Source organism: Stigmatopora argus, chromosome 7 (assembly GCF_051989625.1).
Source record: "Stigmatopora argus isolate UIUO_Sarg chromosome 7, RoL_Sarg_1.0, whole genome shotgun sequence".
NCBI lineage: Eukaryota > Metazoa > Chordata > Actinopteri > Syngnathiformes > Syngnathidae > Stigmatopora > Stigmatopora argus.
The window spans coordinates 1,266,932-1,286,744 of record NC_135393.1 but is presented as its reverse complement, the minus strand read 5'-3'; the positions used below and the strand labels follow the sequence as shown (position 1 = coordinate 1,286,744).

The window sequence follows — 19,813 nt, the reverse complement described above, 5'->3', positions numbered from 1 at the left end:
TATATGTATGAGTGGAATATTAATCATTATATGTATATGTGAAATATTAATCATTGTAATCAGGCAAACGCTCAGTATAACTGTTACCAAAGGACACTTCCCCCTGCAGCTGAACCCGAGGACATTTAATTGTTTTGCCCTATTCCGAGGACTATTGACCTGACAGATCACCCAGTCCCGGGCTTCGAGGACTGTTGATCTGGGTTCGCAATGAAGATTTGTGAAGGACTCTTAAATTGCTTTGACTTGGATTCCGGAGCAGATGGCGATAATCGAATCGACTTCCGAAAATTCTCGCATATTGTTTTAAAATAGTGTTGCTCGTTTCACCTAATGTGGAAATTGTTTTGCTTGCTTGTGTGAATTCTTACACAGTTGTTTTTGGTTTCCGACCTTAATTGTTGTTTTGAAGACCTGATATGCAATTTTTGTTCCAGTTGTTTTTTTACCTTAATTGTGTTATTCGGTTAGCTTATGCAATTGTTTTGAATAACATAACCTTAATTGTTTTGATTCTAATGCAACTAAATGGACACAAGAGGATGTCTTTCTTTAGAATGATCCGTGACAGGGACGAGTCAGGATGGATTCTCACTTGCAAGTTAACGCTGGATTATGTGCTCTGATGTCTTTCCTTTTATTAAAGTATATCTATTAATGAACCTATCAATTTTATACTCCATACTTTAATGTTTTACAACTTTACTTTCAAGACTACTTCAAGACTCAAGTTGTGCAAGAGGCAGTCCTTGATCTATTAGTTTAGTTTATCTTTGCAAATTCTGGACATTTTTGGCCCATTTAGCCATGCCTCTGTTGTTTTACACCAGTGGTTCCCAAACGATCTTACCTGACGCCCCCCTTCTTGCTTCCAGTAGACCCGCACGCCCCCCCCCCTCCCACTTCCTCTTTTGCTCATGTGAACTTATTTTATTTTATTGCATTTATTTCTTAGCATTGTTCAGGAAAACAGATCTCTGTTAATAGAAAACGGGTTGGACCGTTGGAGTGACTGCTATAATCATATTTTGCATGTATTTAATGGCAGATATTTGTTCTTTGATTTTTTTATTCTTATAATCTATTTAAACATTTTTTTTAGCAGATGACTTCACGCCCCCCTTGAATTCTCTTTACGCCTCCCTAGGGGGGCACGCCCCCCAGTTTGGGAACCACTGTTTTACACAAAGGATTAGCTGTTAGTGCTACGCAACACCTGGATGCCCTTGGACCTCCCCGCGGAGTTAAAGAGGAAGAGAAGAGGATGCAGAGCTGGACAAAAATGTCAGGAGAGAAAGCGACGCTTCAGACCCAGCATCCCGTCTATTATTATGGGGAACGTAAGATCTCTCCCCAATAAGATGGAAGAGCTAACGGCGCTTACCAAACTACAACGACAATATCGGAAAATCTGTATTATGTGCTTCACGGTGACCTGGCTGAATGAACTAACACCAGACTCTCTCGTCTCCTTGGATGGTTTTCAGCTGGTGAGGGCGGACAGAAATGCTGAGGAGAGTGGTAGGAAGAAAGGTCGGGGACTAGCTGTTTTTATTAATAGTAGATGGTGTAGCCTCGGGCATATTACGATGAAGGAGCAACTTTGCACTCGAGATATCGAGCTAGTAGCTGTTAGCATCAGGCCATTTTACATCCACCGGGAGTTCTCGCACGTTATCGTTATTACTGCGTATATACCTCCTTCCGCCGATGTGGCAGTCGCTCGCGAGCTGCTTCACGCTACTGTGTCGCGGCTGCAGACGTGACACCCCCAGTCTCTCCTTACCTCTGGTGATTTTAACCATGCTTCCTTGGCTTCTACTCTCTACACCTTCACTCAGTATGTGAAGTGCCACACCGGGGAACAAAAATCAAATCAAATCAAAAGCATTTATTGTCATCATACACAGCTGCGGATAACGAAATTGGTGGTGCTACTCCAAGCTTTTCAAAGTGTGTTTCCCAGTAATAAAAAAACATAAATAGTAGTATAAAAGTATAAAAATTCACATCCCGGTTAGGTGAATTCTAAAATATTGCACAGAATTCTAAAATATTGCAGATTCTAAAATATTGCAGATTCTAAAATATTGCACAGATTTCTAAGATATTCCGAAGTTATTGCACAGAAGGGATTGTGTGTCGTGCTAACTCAGTTCAGAGTCCTGAATTAAAGTTTTCGAATGGCCTTCCCAAAGTCCTGACTTAAACCCCATTGAGAACTTGTGGACAATGCTGAAGAAACAAGTCCATGTCAGAAAGCCATCAAATTTAACTGAACTGCACCAAATCTGTCAAGGAGTGGTCAAAGATTCAACCAGAAGCTTCCCAGAAGCTTGCGGATGGCTACCAAAAGCACCTAATTGAAGTGAAAATGGCCAAGGGACATGTTACCAAATATTAGCGCTGCTGTATGTATATTTTTGACCCAGCAGATTTGATCACTTTTTTCTGTTCACCCATAATAAAGTCATAAAAGAACCAAACTTCATGATAGTTTTTGTGACAAAGAAGTATCTGTTCCAATCACTCAATCTGAGAAAAATCTGAGTTGTAGAAATAACTGGAAACTCAAGAGAGCCATGACATTATGTTCTTCACAAGTGTATGTAAACTTTTGACCACAACTGTATACAGACGCTCCCCTACTTACGAACATTCGACTTACGAACAACGGTACATACGAACATGTCTGCAAATTGTGTTTATGTCGAAAAATGTTCGTAAGTTAGATTTTGTATTGCGTGCCTTTTTCCGAGTGGTGCTTCTTTCCGCCGCTAATACCGACGCCTGGCGCTGTGAGCTCCGCTCACCCAGCATCCACCTTCCTCTGCCCAGTTCGTTGCAGTGCGTACGTTGCGTAAGTGCGTGACGTATCTCCAGTGCGCAAAGAACCTTTTTCATTTTTATCATGAAATATCTCGTGCAGCCATTATTCAATATGGTTGAAGAAAAGCGAAAGGCTTCTAGTGAGGGAGGTGCATAGAAGAGGCAAGCCATTTCATTTGAAACGAGTGGCAATAATAACGAAGCTTGATGCGCGTCAGAGTGGTGACCGTTGCACAGGCATACAACTTGAATCGTTCGACCGTCAGTACCATTTATAAACAGAAAGATCGAGCAGCAGGTCTGTTTTTATTGAACGTTGCACAAAGTTTGCAAATCAATTGAATGATGCCATACAGTGCTACCGCATCATTTATGATGAAAAAAAGAAGAAAACTGTGCAATCGTCGTTAGATCGCTTCTTTCGGCCAGTTTCTAATACATAAATCTCTCTCTCTCTATACAGTACTGTACATATTCTCTCAATTTTATTAAATGTTTTTTCAGTACAAACCAATGCGTGTTACTTATACAAGCCTTAAACATACAAATGCACTTATATAAACCTTAAATATACTTATACAGGCCTTAAACATAAATTATAATACAAAATATAGCACTGAATCAACTTACAAACAAATTCAACTTATGAACAATCGCTCGGAACCTAACTCGTTCGTAAGTAGGGGAGCGTCTGTATACCGTATTTTCACGACTATAATCTGACTACATCATCTTGATGTATCGAATGAAGTGGAATCGGCAGCGGCAGTGCTGTATCAAACGATAGGCTCAACCACTGCAATACTCCAGTGTTTTACTGCTTCAATAAAAACACCATCTGTGAATTTGCTTTGTCTTCTTTTTAATAAATTGATTTTACTTATTGCCTTTTATTTTAATGTCAAAGTTCCGGGCTAAAAGTATACTAAGACTTTTATTTGTTTGATAAAAATGACCATCTAAAGCAGGGGTCCCCAAACTTTTTCCTGTGAGGGCCACATAACTTTTCCCTTCTCTGATGGGGGGCCGGTGTCAGTTTGTAACAGAAAAAGTGTGACGATCGTAGGGGAGCTTAATTTTTTTAAATTGTTTTCCAGAAAGCCACACATAACCAAATAACCCTTTCCAGGTTCTTTACAGAAAAAAAGTCAGGAAACATATAATAACACTATTAATAAAATGAATAATAACTAAATAACCCTCTCTGAGTTCTTCATAGAAAAAAAAGCCATGGAACATTAACTTTCTGTTGTGCCATGCACAATCTTCTCCCTTTGCTCTGAAGTTTATGCACGACACCACAACCGTCATTACAGAATCCCACGTCAACATTTTGCAGCACAGTGCTTGCTGGTGAATTTGGCAGTGGACTCGTAGCGGGGCGGTAAGACCCCTTTTTTCCAACTCCCGGTTCATGCGTCCCATTATTAGACCGCGAGTTTCGGCCACCATACTAGGAGCCCCGTCATTCGTGATGCTAGCTAGCTTTGACCAGTCCAGGTCCAACTTCTCCATGGTTTGGCACACTTTGTCAAAAATATCCTCTCCCGTTGTAGTCCCTTTGAGACTTTGGAGGGCTGCCAGATCCTCGCAAATCTCAAAGTTTGCGCTAACTCCACAAATAAAAATGAGCAGTTGCGCTGTGTCTTGCACGTCCGTGCTTTCATCCAGTGCTAATGAAAAAAAGTCAAATTATTTCGTCTTCTGCTGCAGCTGGGCATATACATTACTCCCGATTTCTTCAACGCGTCTGGTCATTGTACTCACCGACAGACTTACGGCATTAAATGCATCGTTCTTCTCGGGACACACCTCCTCCGCGACAGTATCCATACATTTCTTAACAAACTCTCCGTCAGTGAAAGGCTTACCGCTGCTTGCTATCAATTTAGCAACCCAAAAGCTGGCCCGAACGGATGCCTGGTTCTGCTGAGATAGTAGTCCACTTTTTCGCTTTGAGAGTTTGTCTGCTCGTATTTGGCCTTGCAAGCTATCGTACTTGTCTTTGTGACGGGATTCATAGTGTCGGCAAAGATTGTATTCTTTGAAAACCGCCACCATCTCTTGACAAATGAGACAAACAGCCTTTTCTTTGCATTGAACAAAAAAATAATCGTTTGTCCACTCCAGGTTAAATACCCTGCATTCTGAATCAATTTTTCTCTCACCTAACTTTTTCGCCATTATTCCGTTCTCAAACAGGTTGCAGTTTTTATATGCTTGAATAGTCCGCGATGGTCCCAGGGCTCCGCCCTCACCTGCGATCGTCCAGATGTCTCGGTAACACTGCTCGTGCATGCAACGGTGGACGTGCCCGCCTGTATCAAAGGGAAACACTCTCCCCGCGCGTGTCACCAGAGAAGCAATGCGAAGCCCCGCTTCACTGGGATGATTTGTGGGCTCAGCAGGGGTGCAATGAACCAAACACAAGATTAAAACGTCCCAGTCTTCAAGGCCAAATAGGAAAAAAAATCAGATAGTGTCTCTGGTATTGTTCAGAGGGCCGGTCCAAATGTGCCGGCGGGCTGCATCAAAAAAAAAAAAAAAAAAAAAAAAAAAAAACATCCGATAGCGTCTCTGGTATTGTTCAGAGGGCCGGTCCAAATGTGCCGGCGGGCCGTATCCGGCCCGCGGGCCGTAGTTTGGTGACCCCTGATCTAAAGTATTTCAACATTGCAAGTTCTCCCAGAGAGAATGAAGGTTCATTGGACCAAAAGACCGGTGACCAATCGACCGTGTACCGTTGTTATCGCACTTCCTCCGGAGATCTACAGTCCGGTTGGGCAGAGGTTAAATGTGATAATAATAATAATATATGGAACATTGTTAAACCAGGACGGTTAGTTGGAAAACAGTCTGCACAGTGGGCAGAAATAGTTGCGGTCTTAGAAGCACTTGATTATGCGAAGGATAAAAATGTAAACATCTATTCTGATTCTGCTTATGTTGTCAACGCAATTTATTCCTCAAATGGTTAACATGGCAGATGCTATCCAGGACGGTTTGCATTGGTGTGGGGAAAAAGTTATACATGGCAGAATGCTTAGAACAGGAATTTCCGCATCTCCAAATGAGATGTCTATTTCTTTGTTCACAGACGGATGTAGCTATCGCACTCCCTCTGGAGATCTACAGTCCGGTTGGGCAGAGGTTAAATGTGCTAATGATAATAATATATGGAACATTGTTAAATCAGGACGGTTAGTTGTAAAACAATCTGCACAGAGGGCAGAAATAGTTGCGGTCTTAGAAGCACTTGATTATGCCAAGGAAAAAAATGTAAACATGTACCGTATTTTCACGACTATTTGGCGCATCGTATTTCACGCCGCAGTGTCAGTAACGAGTGCTATTTCTGTATTTTAGACACACAAAGCACGCACCGTTTCATTACACGCATATATATTATATATTATATACTGATGAACATCGAAACGCAATAGCGCTGACTTCCGGAAGCAGCTTATTTCCGGGTTGCGGTGCGCAGTGACTGCTGGGAAATATAGTTCTTGCGCGCTACACCCACACGCTAAAAACAAGCTTTAAAAAGGCAACGGAAGCAAAACTGAGTTCGGTAGTGCTTTATTTGGACATTTTACAATTTACTCAAGTCATCATCACCTTCAAATCCCTCAAACTCCTCATCTTCTGTGTCCGAATTGAACAATTACCCAAACAAGCCTTCCAAAAAGCCGGGTCCCCCCCCCTCTCTTCATTCTCAGAGTCACCATCATTTCCATGTGGCTCCTTAGAAATTATGCCGGCTTTGGCAAAAGCTAGAACAACCGTGCAAGCAGACACGTTCGCCCAGGCGGCAACGATCCATTGACAAATCGTAGCGTAAGAAGCCCGGCGCTGCCTGCCACTTTTCGTGAAGCTGTGTTCGCCAGTGATCATCCACTGCTCCCACGTCGCTCGTAACTTTGATTTGAAAGCCCGGTTGATGCCGAAGTCCAGCGGCTGTAATTCTTTGGTCAAGCCTCCGGGAATGACGGCAAGCTCTGAGTTCATTTTGATGATCTGGTTTTTAACCGTTGCTGTGAGATGAGCACGCATGGAGTCGCAAATCAAAACAGACGGCGAGCCGTGAAAAAATCCATCTGGTCGCTTGACATATACGTAACGTAGCCAGTCTCGCATTTTCTCCTCATCCATCCAGCCCTTTGGATTCACCTTCACAATGACGCTGGCTGGAAACTTTTCTTTAGCCAGAGTCTTTCGCTTGAAGATCACCATTGGTGGTAGCTTCTGCCCATTAGCATGGCAAGCGAGAACGACAGTAAAAGCCGACTTCTCGTGCCCGGTTGTTCGTATCGCCACCGTGCTGGTCCCCTTCCTCTCGACAGTGTGGTTCATCGGGATGTCGAAAGTCAGCGGCACCTCGTCCATGTTGGTTATGTGGTTTGGCTGTATAAGTTTGTCGGCAATCAGCTTGGAGCAGTAGGTGCGGAAAACGGCTAGCTTGTCAATGTAGTCCGCCGGAAGTTGCTGCACCACGGTTGTCCTCACTCTGATCGCCAGATGGTGCCGTTTCATAAAACGAAAGCACCACGGTCCTCCTTCGAAATGTTCAATTTTCAATTCTTCCGTGAGCGCTTTTGCCTTCAGTCGAATGGTGACTGTGGAGACGTTTCTCCCAGCTGCTCTTAGATCAAGAATCCAGCGCTCAAGATCCTCTTCCAGGTCGGGCCACCTTGCCTTGTTCCCACAGAAACTCAGCTTCCTCTTGTTGACCTGGCGAAGCTCCTTCTCCTGCTTTCTCCATTTACGAACCATGGATTCGTTGATGTTGAATTTCCTCGCCGCTGCTCTGTTACCATGATCCACTGCATGATCGATGGTTAGAAGCTTGAACTGTGCTTCGTAAGCGTGCCTCTTTGTGGAAGTATTCATTCTTTAGTTTGCAATTGAGCACATGCATCACTGTGCCCACACTAGCAGTATATATAGGAACCTTGTAGGGGCGTGGCTTTAGCATCTTCTCCCACACACCCCCTCCCAAGCCTTGCCCCACCAACGTCTGCCTTCTCTCTATATATAAAGAGGGTCTTCGCAGGTAGTGCTCAGTCAGGCTCCGGAGCTCTCTCGGCGCTCGGCCATGATCGCCGCCGCGAGCGCTCCCGCTCGGCGCCGCCGCGAGCGCTCCCGCTCGGCGCCGCCGCGAGCGCTCCCGCTCGGCGCCGCCGCGAGCGCTCCCGCTCGGCGCCGCCGCGAGCGCTCCCGCTCGGCGCCGCCGCGAGCGCTCCCGCTCGGCGCCGCCGCGAGCGCTCCCGCTCGGCGCCGCCGCGAGCGCTCCCGCTCGGCGCCGCCGCGAGCGCTCCCGCTCGGCGCCGCCGCGAGCGCTCCCGCTCGGCGCCGCCGCGAGCGCTCCCGCTCGGCGCCGCCGCGAGCGCTCCCGCTCGGCGCCGCCGCTCCCGCTCGGCGCCGCCGCTCCCGCTCCCGCTCGGCGCCGCCGCTCGCGCTCCCGCTCGGCGCCGCCGCTCGCGCTCCCGCTCGGCGCCGCCGCTCGCGCTCCCGCTCGGCGCCGCCGCTCGCGCTCCCGCTCGGCGCCGCCGCTCCCGCTCGGCGCCGCCGCTCCCGCTCGGCGCCGCCGCTCCCGCTCGGCGCCGCCGCTCGCGCTCCCGCTCGGCGCCGCCGCTCGCGCTCCCGCTCGGCGCCGCCGCTCGCGCTCCCGCTCGGCGCCGCCGCGAGCGCTCCCGCTCGGCGCCGCCGCTCGCGCTCCCGCTCGGCGCCGCCGCTCGCGCTCCCGCTCGGCGCCGCCGCGAGCGCTCCCGCTCGGCGCCGCCGCGAGCGCTCCCGCTCGGCGCCGCCGCGAGCGCTCCCGCTCGGCGCCGCCGCGAGCGCTCCCGCTCGGCGCCGCCGCGAGCGCTCCCGCTCGGCGCCGCCGCGAGCGCTCCCGCTCGGCGCCGCCGCGAGCGCTCCCGCTCGGCGCCGCCGCGAGCGCTCCCGCTCGGCGCCGCCGCGAGCGCTCCCGCGCCTGTTTTTTGGTGTTTTTTTTCAGAGGGTGGGAACAAATGAATTTGTATTTAGTTCATTTCTATGGGAAACGTTGATTTGAGATACGAGTAAATCGACATACGAGCTCAGTCCGAGAACGCATTCAGATCGTATCTCAAGGTATGCTTGTATAGTACAATATGTGATTTCATATTTCAATTTTAACCTCGTAATAGTTTGATTATAACTTCTTAATATTGAAATTTCTCTCGGATTATTACGATGTTTAACTTCTTGTAATTTCCCGCGGCACACCTGAGCATCACTCACGGCAAAATAGTTGGGAAACTGGATAAGCGAGATAGAGAGAGAATGGGAGACAGTGATATCTAGAAATACATAATACAAACGCGATTCTATTGCTTTTAGCTTCACATTTTGTTCCAGGTAACATGCAAAAAATTGCAGACCTCTAATCATTTTAAGTGGCAATGCATACAGAAACAGTGGCTGCTTTAGGATAATATCTAATCAGAAAAAGATTATCAAAAACCTTTTAGATCTCACCATTGTTCAGCCTGATTGAGTTAAGATCAACTTCAATACCTCCCACATGTGGCCATGGTAAAATGGGTGAAAAATGGTCTGCTGGGTATCCTTTCTGCAGGAATCCAAAAACCTAAAGAAAGGGAATATTATTATTATTATTTAATCTCCCAAATTAATAATGAATAAACATCAATTTTCAATGTAGATGCAAATACAGTGGGGCAAATAAGTATTTAGTCAACCACCAGTTGTGCAAGTTATCCGACTTGAAAAGATTAGAGGCCTGTAATTGTCAACAAGGGTAAACCTCAACCATGAGAGAGATATTGTGAAAAAACCCAACAGAATATCACATTGTTTGATTTTTAAAGAATTTTTTTACAAATCATGGTGGAAAATAAGTATTTGGTCAATACCATAAGTTCATCTCAATACTTTATGTACCCTTTGTTGGCAATAACGCAAGCCAAATGTTTTCTGTAACTCTTCACAAGCTTTTCACACAGTTGCTGGTATTTTGGCCCATTCCTCCATGCAGATCTCCTCTAGAGCAGTGATGTTTTGGGGCTGTCGTTGGGCAACACGGAATTTGAACTCCCTCCACAGATTCGCTATGGGGTTGAGATCTGGAGACTGTCTCGGCCACTCCAGGACCTTGAAATGCTTCTTACGAAGCCACTCATTTGTTGCCCTGGCTGTGTGTTTGGGATCATTGTCATGCTGAAAGACCCAGCCATGTCTCATCTTCAATGTCCTTGCTGATGGAAGATTTTCACTTAAAATCTCTCGATACATGGCCCCATTCATTCTTTCCTTTACACAGATCAGTCGTCCTGGTCCCTTTGCAGAAAAACAGCCCCAAAGCATGATGTTTTCACCCCATGCTTCACAGTGGGGTATGGTGTTCTTTGGATGCAATTCAGTATTCTTTCTCCTCCAAACACGAGAACCTGTTTCTACCAAAAAGTTTTATTTTGGTTTCATCTGACTATAACACATTCTCCCAGTCCTCTTCTGGATCACCCAAATGCTCTCTAGTGAACCGCAGAAGGGCCTGGATGTGTACTGGCTTTAGCAGGGGTATACATCTGGCAGTGCAAGATTTGAGTCCCTGGTGGCGCATTATGTTACTTATACTGATACTTATTGTTACTTTGTTACTGATGTCCCAATTCTCTGTAGGTCATTCACTAGGTCCCCCTGTGTGGTTCTGGGATTTTTGCTCACCGTTCTTGTTATCATTTTGACGCCACGGGGTGAGATCTTGCATGGAGCCCCAGATCAAGGGAGATTATCAGTGGTCTTGTATGTCTTCCATTTTCTAATAATTGCTCCACAGTTGATTTTTTTACACCAAGCGTTTTACCTATTGCAGATTCAGTCTTCCCAGCCTGGTGCAGGTCTACAATTTTTTTCTTTGGTGTCCTTCGACAGCTCTTTGGTCTTGACCATAGTGGAGTTGGAGTGTGAGAGACTAGGTTGTGGACAGGTCTTTTATACTGATAATGAGCTAAAACAGATGCTATTAATACAGGTAACGAGCGGAAACCTCGTTAGAAGAAGTTAGACCTCTTTGACAGCCAGAAATCTTGCTTGTTTGTAGGTAACCAAATCCTTATTTTCCACTCTAATTTGGAAATGAAGTCTTTAAAAACCAAACAGTGATTTTTTTTCAATATTCTGCCTCTCATGGTTGAGGTTTACCCATGTTGACAATTACAGGCGTCTCTAATCTTTTCAGGTAGGAGAACTTTCACATTGGTGGTTGACTGAATACTTATTTGCCCCACTGTAAATTTAGACTTTATTTCGACTGAAGTGATAAGGTTTGTCTTTACTACAGTAGAGCCTTGTATCATCCCACAATGCTCCCCAATGCAAATTGAGTCTTTGCCTGGGTCATAAATGGCCCAATTTTGGCTTGGATGGATGAGTTGCTGTAGATTTTGAAGTTCAAATCGGTTATTGAAGCTAATTCATTACCCACAGGGGGACATTTGGTTGAATCTATCAATTAGAAAAAGAGGCTGAATATCCTTAAAGCGTAACTTTGGAAAACATGTTGACAAAATCAGTCTTGCAAATACAATGGTGATAAAAAGAGAAGAGATTTGAAACATTAAATTTAATTTAATGTATGTGAATTTGAATGTTCTGAGAGTATCCCACATGTTTTATCAATACCATGGACATCAACCATAGCAAAATTTAATTCATAAATCACCAAGTGGGAACTTTTTTGTAAACGTAAACAATTGTTTTTATTATGCTAAATTGGACTTAACTCTTGTAGAAAGTGGTAACATTTGGAGATTTGGAATGAAAGCCAATTTGAAATGCTTTCTGTTCTGGTTGAATGAGTGGTCTGTTACAATTAGATACAGCTATATGGTGTATTGCAAATGTTTTTTTAATGAGTAAATATTTCTAAGGAACAATTTGACCATAAATATTAAGAGATTGTTTTCTTTTGTATCATGTTTGTCATGATTTTCAAGTCAAAAGTTTATAATGACAGGTTTTTGAGGATTATGTTAAATGTTTTATTATTTGATTTATTTCAGAATTCTTCTTAGTGAAGTAGGCTATGTTCATTTAATTTCTTACCATTATCCAAACTGACTTGATATGCATGTAGCTAAAGTGGCCTGGCATTTAATGGCTGAAATTAACTGTAGTGCTTTATCTTTTTGATGTCAAAGGGGATAATTGGTAGAAATTTAAATAGATTTGTATTTTATGTCTAACTATTGAAAAATCATTGAATAAGAACGTTTTATAGGAGATGATAGACAAACTACAAAGACAATGTAATGTTAAATTTTTGCCAAAAAGGCTACTAGAGTGGGGTATTTTTAATTTCAAACAAGTGGTTTAAATGTGCAACGTGATACACTGAATTAATTTGGAGTTCTTCATTAGCACGCATTTTATAAGTTATGTGGCTTAAATGCTGTAAATTGCACAGTCTTAATATATTAATCCTTGCGAACAGGGGGGAGTTGTTGTTTCAATTCTATTAGGAAATATAAATGTATTCATTTATTTCTGAATGCTAACTGATGTGAAGGTAACCATTGCAGAGAACAGAGAGCTGTTTTTCTGGGCTTGGCTGGAGAGGTTTTTGAACTCCTGTGAAGAATCAAGCCCGGCCGGTTTGCCTTTTGTATTTTTTTTCCTATTTTTTTAGTGTACAGACGCTCCCCTACTTACGAACGAGTTAGGTTCCGAGCGATTGTTCATAAGTTGAATTTGTTCCTAAGTTGCTCAGTGCTATATTTTGTATTATAATGTATGTTTAAGGCCTATATAAGTATATTGAAGGTTTATATATGTGCATTTGTATTTTTAAGGCTTGTATAAGTAACACACACTGGTTTGTACTGAAAAAAACATTTAATAAAATGGAGAGAATACATACAGTACTGTTTACATACATTAGAGAGAGAGATTTACTAGAAACTGGCCGAAAGAAGCTATCTAATGACAATTGCAGTTTTCTTTTTTTCATCATAAATGATGCGGTAGCACTGTATGGCATCATTCAATTGATTTGCAAACTTTGTGCAACGTTCAATATTTGGGTCCTGCTGCTCGATCTTTATGTTTATAAATGGTACTGACGGTCGAACGATTCAAGTTGTATTCACGTGCAACGCTCACCACTTTCTGACGCGCAGCAAGCTTCGTTATTATTGCCACTCATTTCAAATGAAATGGCTTGCCTCTTCCTTGCACCTCCCTCAATAGAAGTCTTTCGCTTTTCACCAACCATATTCAATAATAGATGCACGAGATATTAAATGATACAAATGAAAAAGGTTCTTTGCGCACTGGAGATACGTTCACGCACTTCCGCATTGCAACGAACTGGGCAGAGGAAGGTGGATGCTAGGTGAGCTGAGCTATCATAGCGCCAGGCGTCGGTATTAGCGGCGGAAAGAAGCACTACTTGGAAAAAGGCGCGCAATACAAAATCGAACTTACGAACATTTTTCGACATAAACACAATTTGCAGACATGTTCGTATGTACCGTTGTTCGTAACTTGAATGTTCGTAAGTAGGGGAGCGTCTGTATACAATTTTTGTTTGCATCATTCTATTTTCTTGGAAAAAAGTGTAGTGTACTGGTGAGAAGTAATGAATTTGTACATGGAGGAAGCCAGTCGGGCTATTTATTACAGTAAAAAAATTGAAAAATGAATGAAAGTGTCTATCCTGTTATGAAAGCAGTAAACGACAACCACATTTTTCCACCAATATTGCCTAAGCTAACTTTACATGCTTTGAACCTTACAGGGCAGGGTCTGAATCTGGGGCTGGTAAATGAGACCTGCTTTACCCATGTTCCAAGACAAACTGCGCCACTGATTCCACGTTTTGACTGATGGTGGTGCAAATAGATTATATAACTTCTGTCAAAAAGAAACAGGACTATGTGCTTTGGTTTCACTACTCTTACCAGTATCATCTGTTTTCACATCTACAGTAGAGATACAATTGGTGGCTCAGAATCTCGGTGAGGTAGCTGCCCTCTCTCAACAGCGTTGATCCTCATCAAAGGACAGCGATCCAACTTATACATTGATGCAATTTACATCCCAGAGACGTACCAGATGAGTATGGGTTGGTTGGCGAAATTGCAGCAGGTTGGGAGCCTATTTATCTTTGGGTTACTCCAAATAAGAAATATGGATAGGATGAACAACATTCATTACAATGTCCAAAAATTTGGAAATTACGGCTTTTATGCGCATAAAAGCATGACATGCACGAAACTGCAAGTTGACCCCGCCATGGCACGATGACACCACGACAAAATGGTGCCGTCATAACGCAATGCCGTCGTCCCGTCATGACGCAATGCCGTCGTGCCGTCATGACGCAAGCGAATGTGGCCGATACCGTAATTTATTTCAAAATAGAGAAAAGATGAAGAGCTAAAACGCTAAACAAAATTTATTTTGTCGTCTATGAATGAACTTCAAGAAAAATAACGTGTGTATCTTGTATAAAACGTGAAAAAACTCACGTTACCGTCACTGCTCGCTCGGGGCACAGCCATCTTACCCAGGTCCCGGGGCAGCCATCTTACCTAGGGCACTGCCGTCTAAACCTGGTTAAACGTGCTCTGACTGGCCAGATGCGAGTAGCCTTGATTTTGAAATAAAACAAAATTACATCTTGATATTTTTTCGTTTTATTTCGTGTTCGAAAGTCACAACTTTTGGAGTAATATGAACCAACGAAAGTATTGAGATATTTTGACATTAGAAGCAATATGGCTGCCACGACATCTTAAACGTCTGGTAAGAAAATTGTAATTTCTGTAATTATAAAGCATCAGGTTCTCATCTAGATACTTATTTCTTTTTTCAAATTGAATAATTTGATATTTTGCATTTACAAAGACACGCATATTAACTTATGATATTGACCCTAATAATAAGCTTTTGATTCATACAGTTTCTCAGATATACCACTTGAGGATTTTCCCTTCAAAGAAACACATTTGTAATCCCTATTAAAACCATGAATATGGAGGTGAAATTTGGGAATTAGAGGGGCAACTTATATGCGAGAAATTGTCAAATTAAAAAAAATCAAGGCATTTTTAAGGGTGCGACTTATATGAGAGTAAATACGGTATGCTGAACAAAGATTTGTAGCAATCAAGGAACAGCTGGCAACCAGCAGACTCATGGCTTTCCAGGACGGCAAAGCGGTTTATATGCTACTAGCGGAGCAAGGGGCCGTGTGCAATGTTTGGAGATCAATGTTGCACCTTTATTCCCAACGACATGTCACCCAATGGGTCCCTAACCAGAACCTGAACCAGAATATTAAGAGGCATTCTGGAGTGCAACTGTCCACCTGGGCAGACTGGTGGGATAAAATCTTCAGCAAGTATAAAGAATTGGCCTTCTCTGTGGTGATCTCAATGGCTGTTTGCTACTACTTTGACATTGTGTGGGTGTTGTCTTATCCCCTGCTCACGCTCTTTGCTAAACCAACTTATAATTACTGCAATTGCCCGTAAAAATTCCAAACGTTAAGAATTGTATCCACTTATTAAACACCCCACTGGTGAGAGCATGGATGTCCGTGACTATGATCAATATGAAAGCGAATTGGACGAGAATGATTTTGTTTTTCCTTATTCAGACCTGACCTGGAAGTAAGGGGAATTCAGGTAAAGAGCAGACCTGCAAATTCCCCCCGGGTGGAATAATGTTTGTCATAAAACAAAGTCATTAAAATATAGACATAAGGGTATTAGATTATGTGCATATAGTTAATAAAAAGGGGATGTCAGGATTATATTTTGTTACCACCCTCTGAAAAAAACACCTAAAAAAGGATACAACAATGGAAAAACATATTTTTATTGGTTGTAATTCACCATCTGGAGGCTGGTTGTGCCTGCCATCCAATCGCAGGCCCAGCCCCTAATGACTCAAGCACTTCCAGGTGTGATTCATCAGCCAGTGAGGAGGATTTAAAGCCACCGAAAACATGACCACGCCGCTGGATTGTCTTAATAAGTTTACTGTTAAGTACCTTCTCCTAGCGTGCCTCTCCTGATCTCCGACCTCTTGTTTTGTTCCCAGGATCCCAAGCACGCTCAGCCCCATGACCACCGACCACGATCTCGCTCACAAGCATTGAAACCTTTGTTCTAGACTCCACTATGTACTCCTTGGGTACCGACCTTCCTGCCACGACTAACGACTCGCCTTCGCTACTCCCCTTTGTGCTTTGCCCGTTTTTTGGACGCTTTCAATAAACAGAAAGTTCCACATCCAGACTTGCTGCCTTTGCCTGCTTTGGGGTCCTCTGTCCCCGATCGTAACATCTACTAACAGAATAACAATTAACTAGTGGTTATATTGTTCAATAAAAAATGAGGCATTATTGAATACAATGGGGAGTTCACGGATGGGAGAGAGAGACAGAGAGACAAAGAGAGAGAGAGAGACACTTGACGGATGCGCTCGTAACGTAACAAACTTTAAATTTATCTTAAATGAACTTAGATACCTATACACACTTTTTTATCTTACGTTACATAAATTTAAACCTTCTTGTGAAATAAGCAAGGGAAAGAGGTCAATGTGTTCTACCGCGGCTTTCGAGGACAACTTCCTGCTTCTCCATACGTATTGGCGAGCCAGCTCAGTTACGCGTGCATTACTCATGTTTTTCCATTATTTCGTGCTTAATATCGAATGTCATTGTTACGGCTGTCAGCCTGGGTATACATTATGTGGTGGGTTGTATTGTTTGGTGTTTGGTTTTGTTTAGCAGTTGCCTGGAGCTGTGGCTCCACACCTGTGGCAGAGCCCTGCCCAGGCCAACACAGCTGTGACGACTTCCCACTCATCCCTCCTCCAATCATGGTCCGCATCCTGCCCTTACTTAAACCCTCCTATTTTTCAGTTCTGGGCTCGACTGCCTGGCATGCAGGTGCTAAGGCAGTGGAGTCCTTACTTGCTTTAGAAGGCACCAATGTCCAAAGTTAAATAAGTTTTGTTTGCCCCAGCTTCACCTTATTTGTGAGTACTAAATTGATTGTTATATTGGGTATTTATGTTTTACTAAAGTTAATTATTTAGGGCTACATAGGGGCTTTAGATAAGTTTAGACACCCCGGGGTATACATATAGTTGTTGCACTTATACATGTAGTTTATTTCTGTGTCTAGACTTTTATTCCATCAGTTCTCACAGTGGCACCCTGAGGCCTTATTTCCTGTATTTTGGGGTGTTCATTTGAACACCTGTCAGGGGGGGGGGGGTTACCTTTTTTATTTAAGGGTGCCACTTTAGTATCTTTTGCTTCCCCTATGTTGTCCCATAGTCCCGGTTTTCTGTTGACTTTGTTGTTAATAAATTATCATGTAATGTTAATTGCCTTGCGTGTCTGTCTCCTCATTGGCCGGGTTTTTCTGCTGTGGTAGTTGCGACTCCCTGGTACATCTTACCACCAGGGTGAGTCATAACAGTCATCATACAACTTTTCTTCGCACTACCCTTCATTGCACCGGCCTACTTTGGATCCATTGTGTTTCCCTTAATTCTGCACTGACTAACGCAAAAAAAAACACGGAAAAATGCAACGCTCGGCCCGGTGCTCGTAGAGATCTTTAAACGAGGGAGACGCGGCGAGAAAGTGACATCATAAGAAGCCTCTCGCGGCCTGGCCACCTGCCTGTCTCGAATGCTCGTATCTCAAAATTTCTCTCGTATCTCAAGGTAAATATTTGCCCGGAATGTTACTCGTATGTCAAGGTATTGGATTGGATTGCATAACTTTATTCATCCCGTATTCGGGAAATTTCGTTGTCACAATAGCAAGAGGGTGAGGATGCAGAAATAGGAAAGGCATTTTATACATAGATAGGTAATAAGCAAGTTAATAAATACATGAATAAATATATAAATAAATAAGCATGTTGCTGAAATATATATAATTTACATATACACACATACATATTCACATCCATATATATATATATATATATATATATATATATATATATATATATATATGTACATATATATACACATACATATATAAGCACATATATACATTCATATAGATGTACATGCATGCATATGGTAGGTCTTAACACAGCCATTTTTTTGTTAAAGAGCCTGACAGCTGATGGGAGGAAGGATCTGCGGAAGCGCTCCTTCCTGCAATGAGGGTGCAGCAGTCTATTGCTGAAAGAGCTTCAGAGAGACTCCACAGACTCATGCAGGGGGTGGGAGGTGCTGTCCATGATGGACATCATCCTGGTCAGCATCCTCCGCCCTCCCACTTCCTCCACAGGGTCCAAAGGACAGCCCAGAACAGAGCTGGCCCTCCTGACCAGCTTATTCAGCCTGTTCATGTCCCTCTCCGTGCTCCCGCATCCCCAAAAGACCACTGCATAAAACACTGTAGATGCCACCACCGTGTCGTAGAAAGTCCTCAGCAGTGTCCTGCACACTCCAATATTGAGCCACATGGACCATTGGACGAACACGCGAGTGAACATCAACTGTTTTCACTCTTCAATATCTAAATATAAATTGGATAACTTTATTCATCCCGTATTCGGGAAATTTTGTTGTCACAGTAGCAAGAGGGTGAGGATGCAGGAATAGGAAGGCATTTTGGACATAAATAGATAGGTAAAAGTAAGTTAATAAACAAATACATGAATAAATATATAAATAAATAAGCGTGTTGCTTAGCACATATATACATACATACACAAATATACATGCACGCATACGGTAGGTCTCAACACTCAGCCATTTTTTTTGTTAAAGAGCCTGACAGCTGATGGGAGGAAGGATATGCGGAAGCGCTCCTTCCTGCAATGAGGGTGCCGCAGTCTATTGCTAAAGAAGCTTCGGAGGGAATCCACAGACTCATGCAGGGGGTGGGAGGTGCTGTCCATGATGGACATCATCCTGGTCAGCCTTCTCCGCTCTCCCACTTCCTCCACAGAGTCCAGAGGAGAGCCCAGAACAGAGCTGGCCCTCCTGACCAGCTTATTCAGCCTGTTCCTGTCCCTCTCCGTGCTCCCGCATCCCCAACAGAGCACTGCATAAAACACTGTAGATGCCACCACAGTGTCGTAGAAAGTCCTCAGCAGTGTCCTGCACACTCCAAAGGCACTACTCCTCAGTAGGTAGAGGCGGCTCTGGCCCCTTTTGTACAGGGCATCTATGTTTGTGGACCAATCTAGTTTGTTGTTGAGGTGAACACCCAGGTACTTAAAATTCTCCACGATTTCAATGTCTGTACCCTGGATGTACACCTGAGTGGTCTGTTGAGGATTCCTCCGAAAATCGATGACCATTTCCTTTGTCTTACTGGTGTTGATGTAGAGGTGGTTTTGCCTACACCAGTCAACAAAGGCTGTGATGACTCCCCTGTACTCCAGGTTGTTCCCGTCCGTCACTCGTCCAACAATAGGGGTGTTGTCCGAGAACTGCTGGAGGTGGCAGGTGTCTGTATTATGTTTGAAGTCTGATGTGTAGAGGGAGAAGAGGAGTGGGGAGAGCACTGTGCCTTGTGGGGGCCCCGTGCTACAAGCTACCAATCAGACATACAGTCCTGGAGTCTCACATATTGTGGTCTGTCAGTGAGGAAGTCGATGATCCATGCGGCTAGGTGGTTCCTTACTCCAGCCTCTTCCAGTTTCCCTCTCAGTAGGACCGGCTGAATGGTGTTGAACGCACTGGAGAGGTCAAAAAACATCATTCTCAGCGTGCTTCCCGTGTTCTCCAGGTGTGAAAGAGACCTGTGCATCAGGTAGGTGGTAGCATCTTCCACACCAATACCTAGACGATAGGCGAACTGCAGAGGGTCCAGCTCTGCATTCATCAGGGGGCTGAGGTGATTGAGGATGATTCTCTCCAATGTCTTGATCAGGTGAGAGGTTAATGCTACCGGCCTGAAGTGGCTTGGCTCCCTGGGGTACGCAGTCTTAGGAACTGG

At 43.9% G+C, this 19,813-nt stretch overlaps 1 protein-coding gene across 6 annotated transcripts in view; it reads right to left on the bottom strand.

Moving 5' to 3' along the window:
* Nucleotides 1–19,813, bottom strand: part of galnt7 (UDP-N-acetyl-alpha-D-galactosamine: polypeptide N-acetylgalactosaminyltransferase 7) — a 111,352-nt gene that overhangs the window by 81,448 nt on the left and 10,091 nt on the right. For all 6 annotated transcript variants that reach the window (XR_013301015.1, XM_077605120.1, XM_077605124.1 and 3 more), the window contains one exon: nucleotides 9,334–9,445. Coding sequence is in view for 4 of the 6 variants with exons in the window: in XM_077605120.1 (XP_077461246.1) it covers nucleotides 9,334–9,445 (112 nt within the window). In the remaining 2 variants the exon portion in view is untranslated. The remainder of the gene's footprint in view (nucleotides 1–9,333; nucleotides 9,446–19,813) is intronic.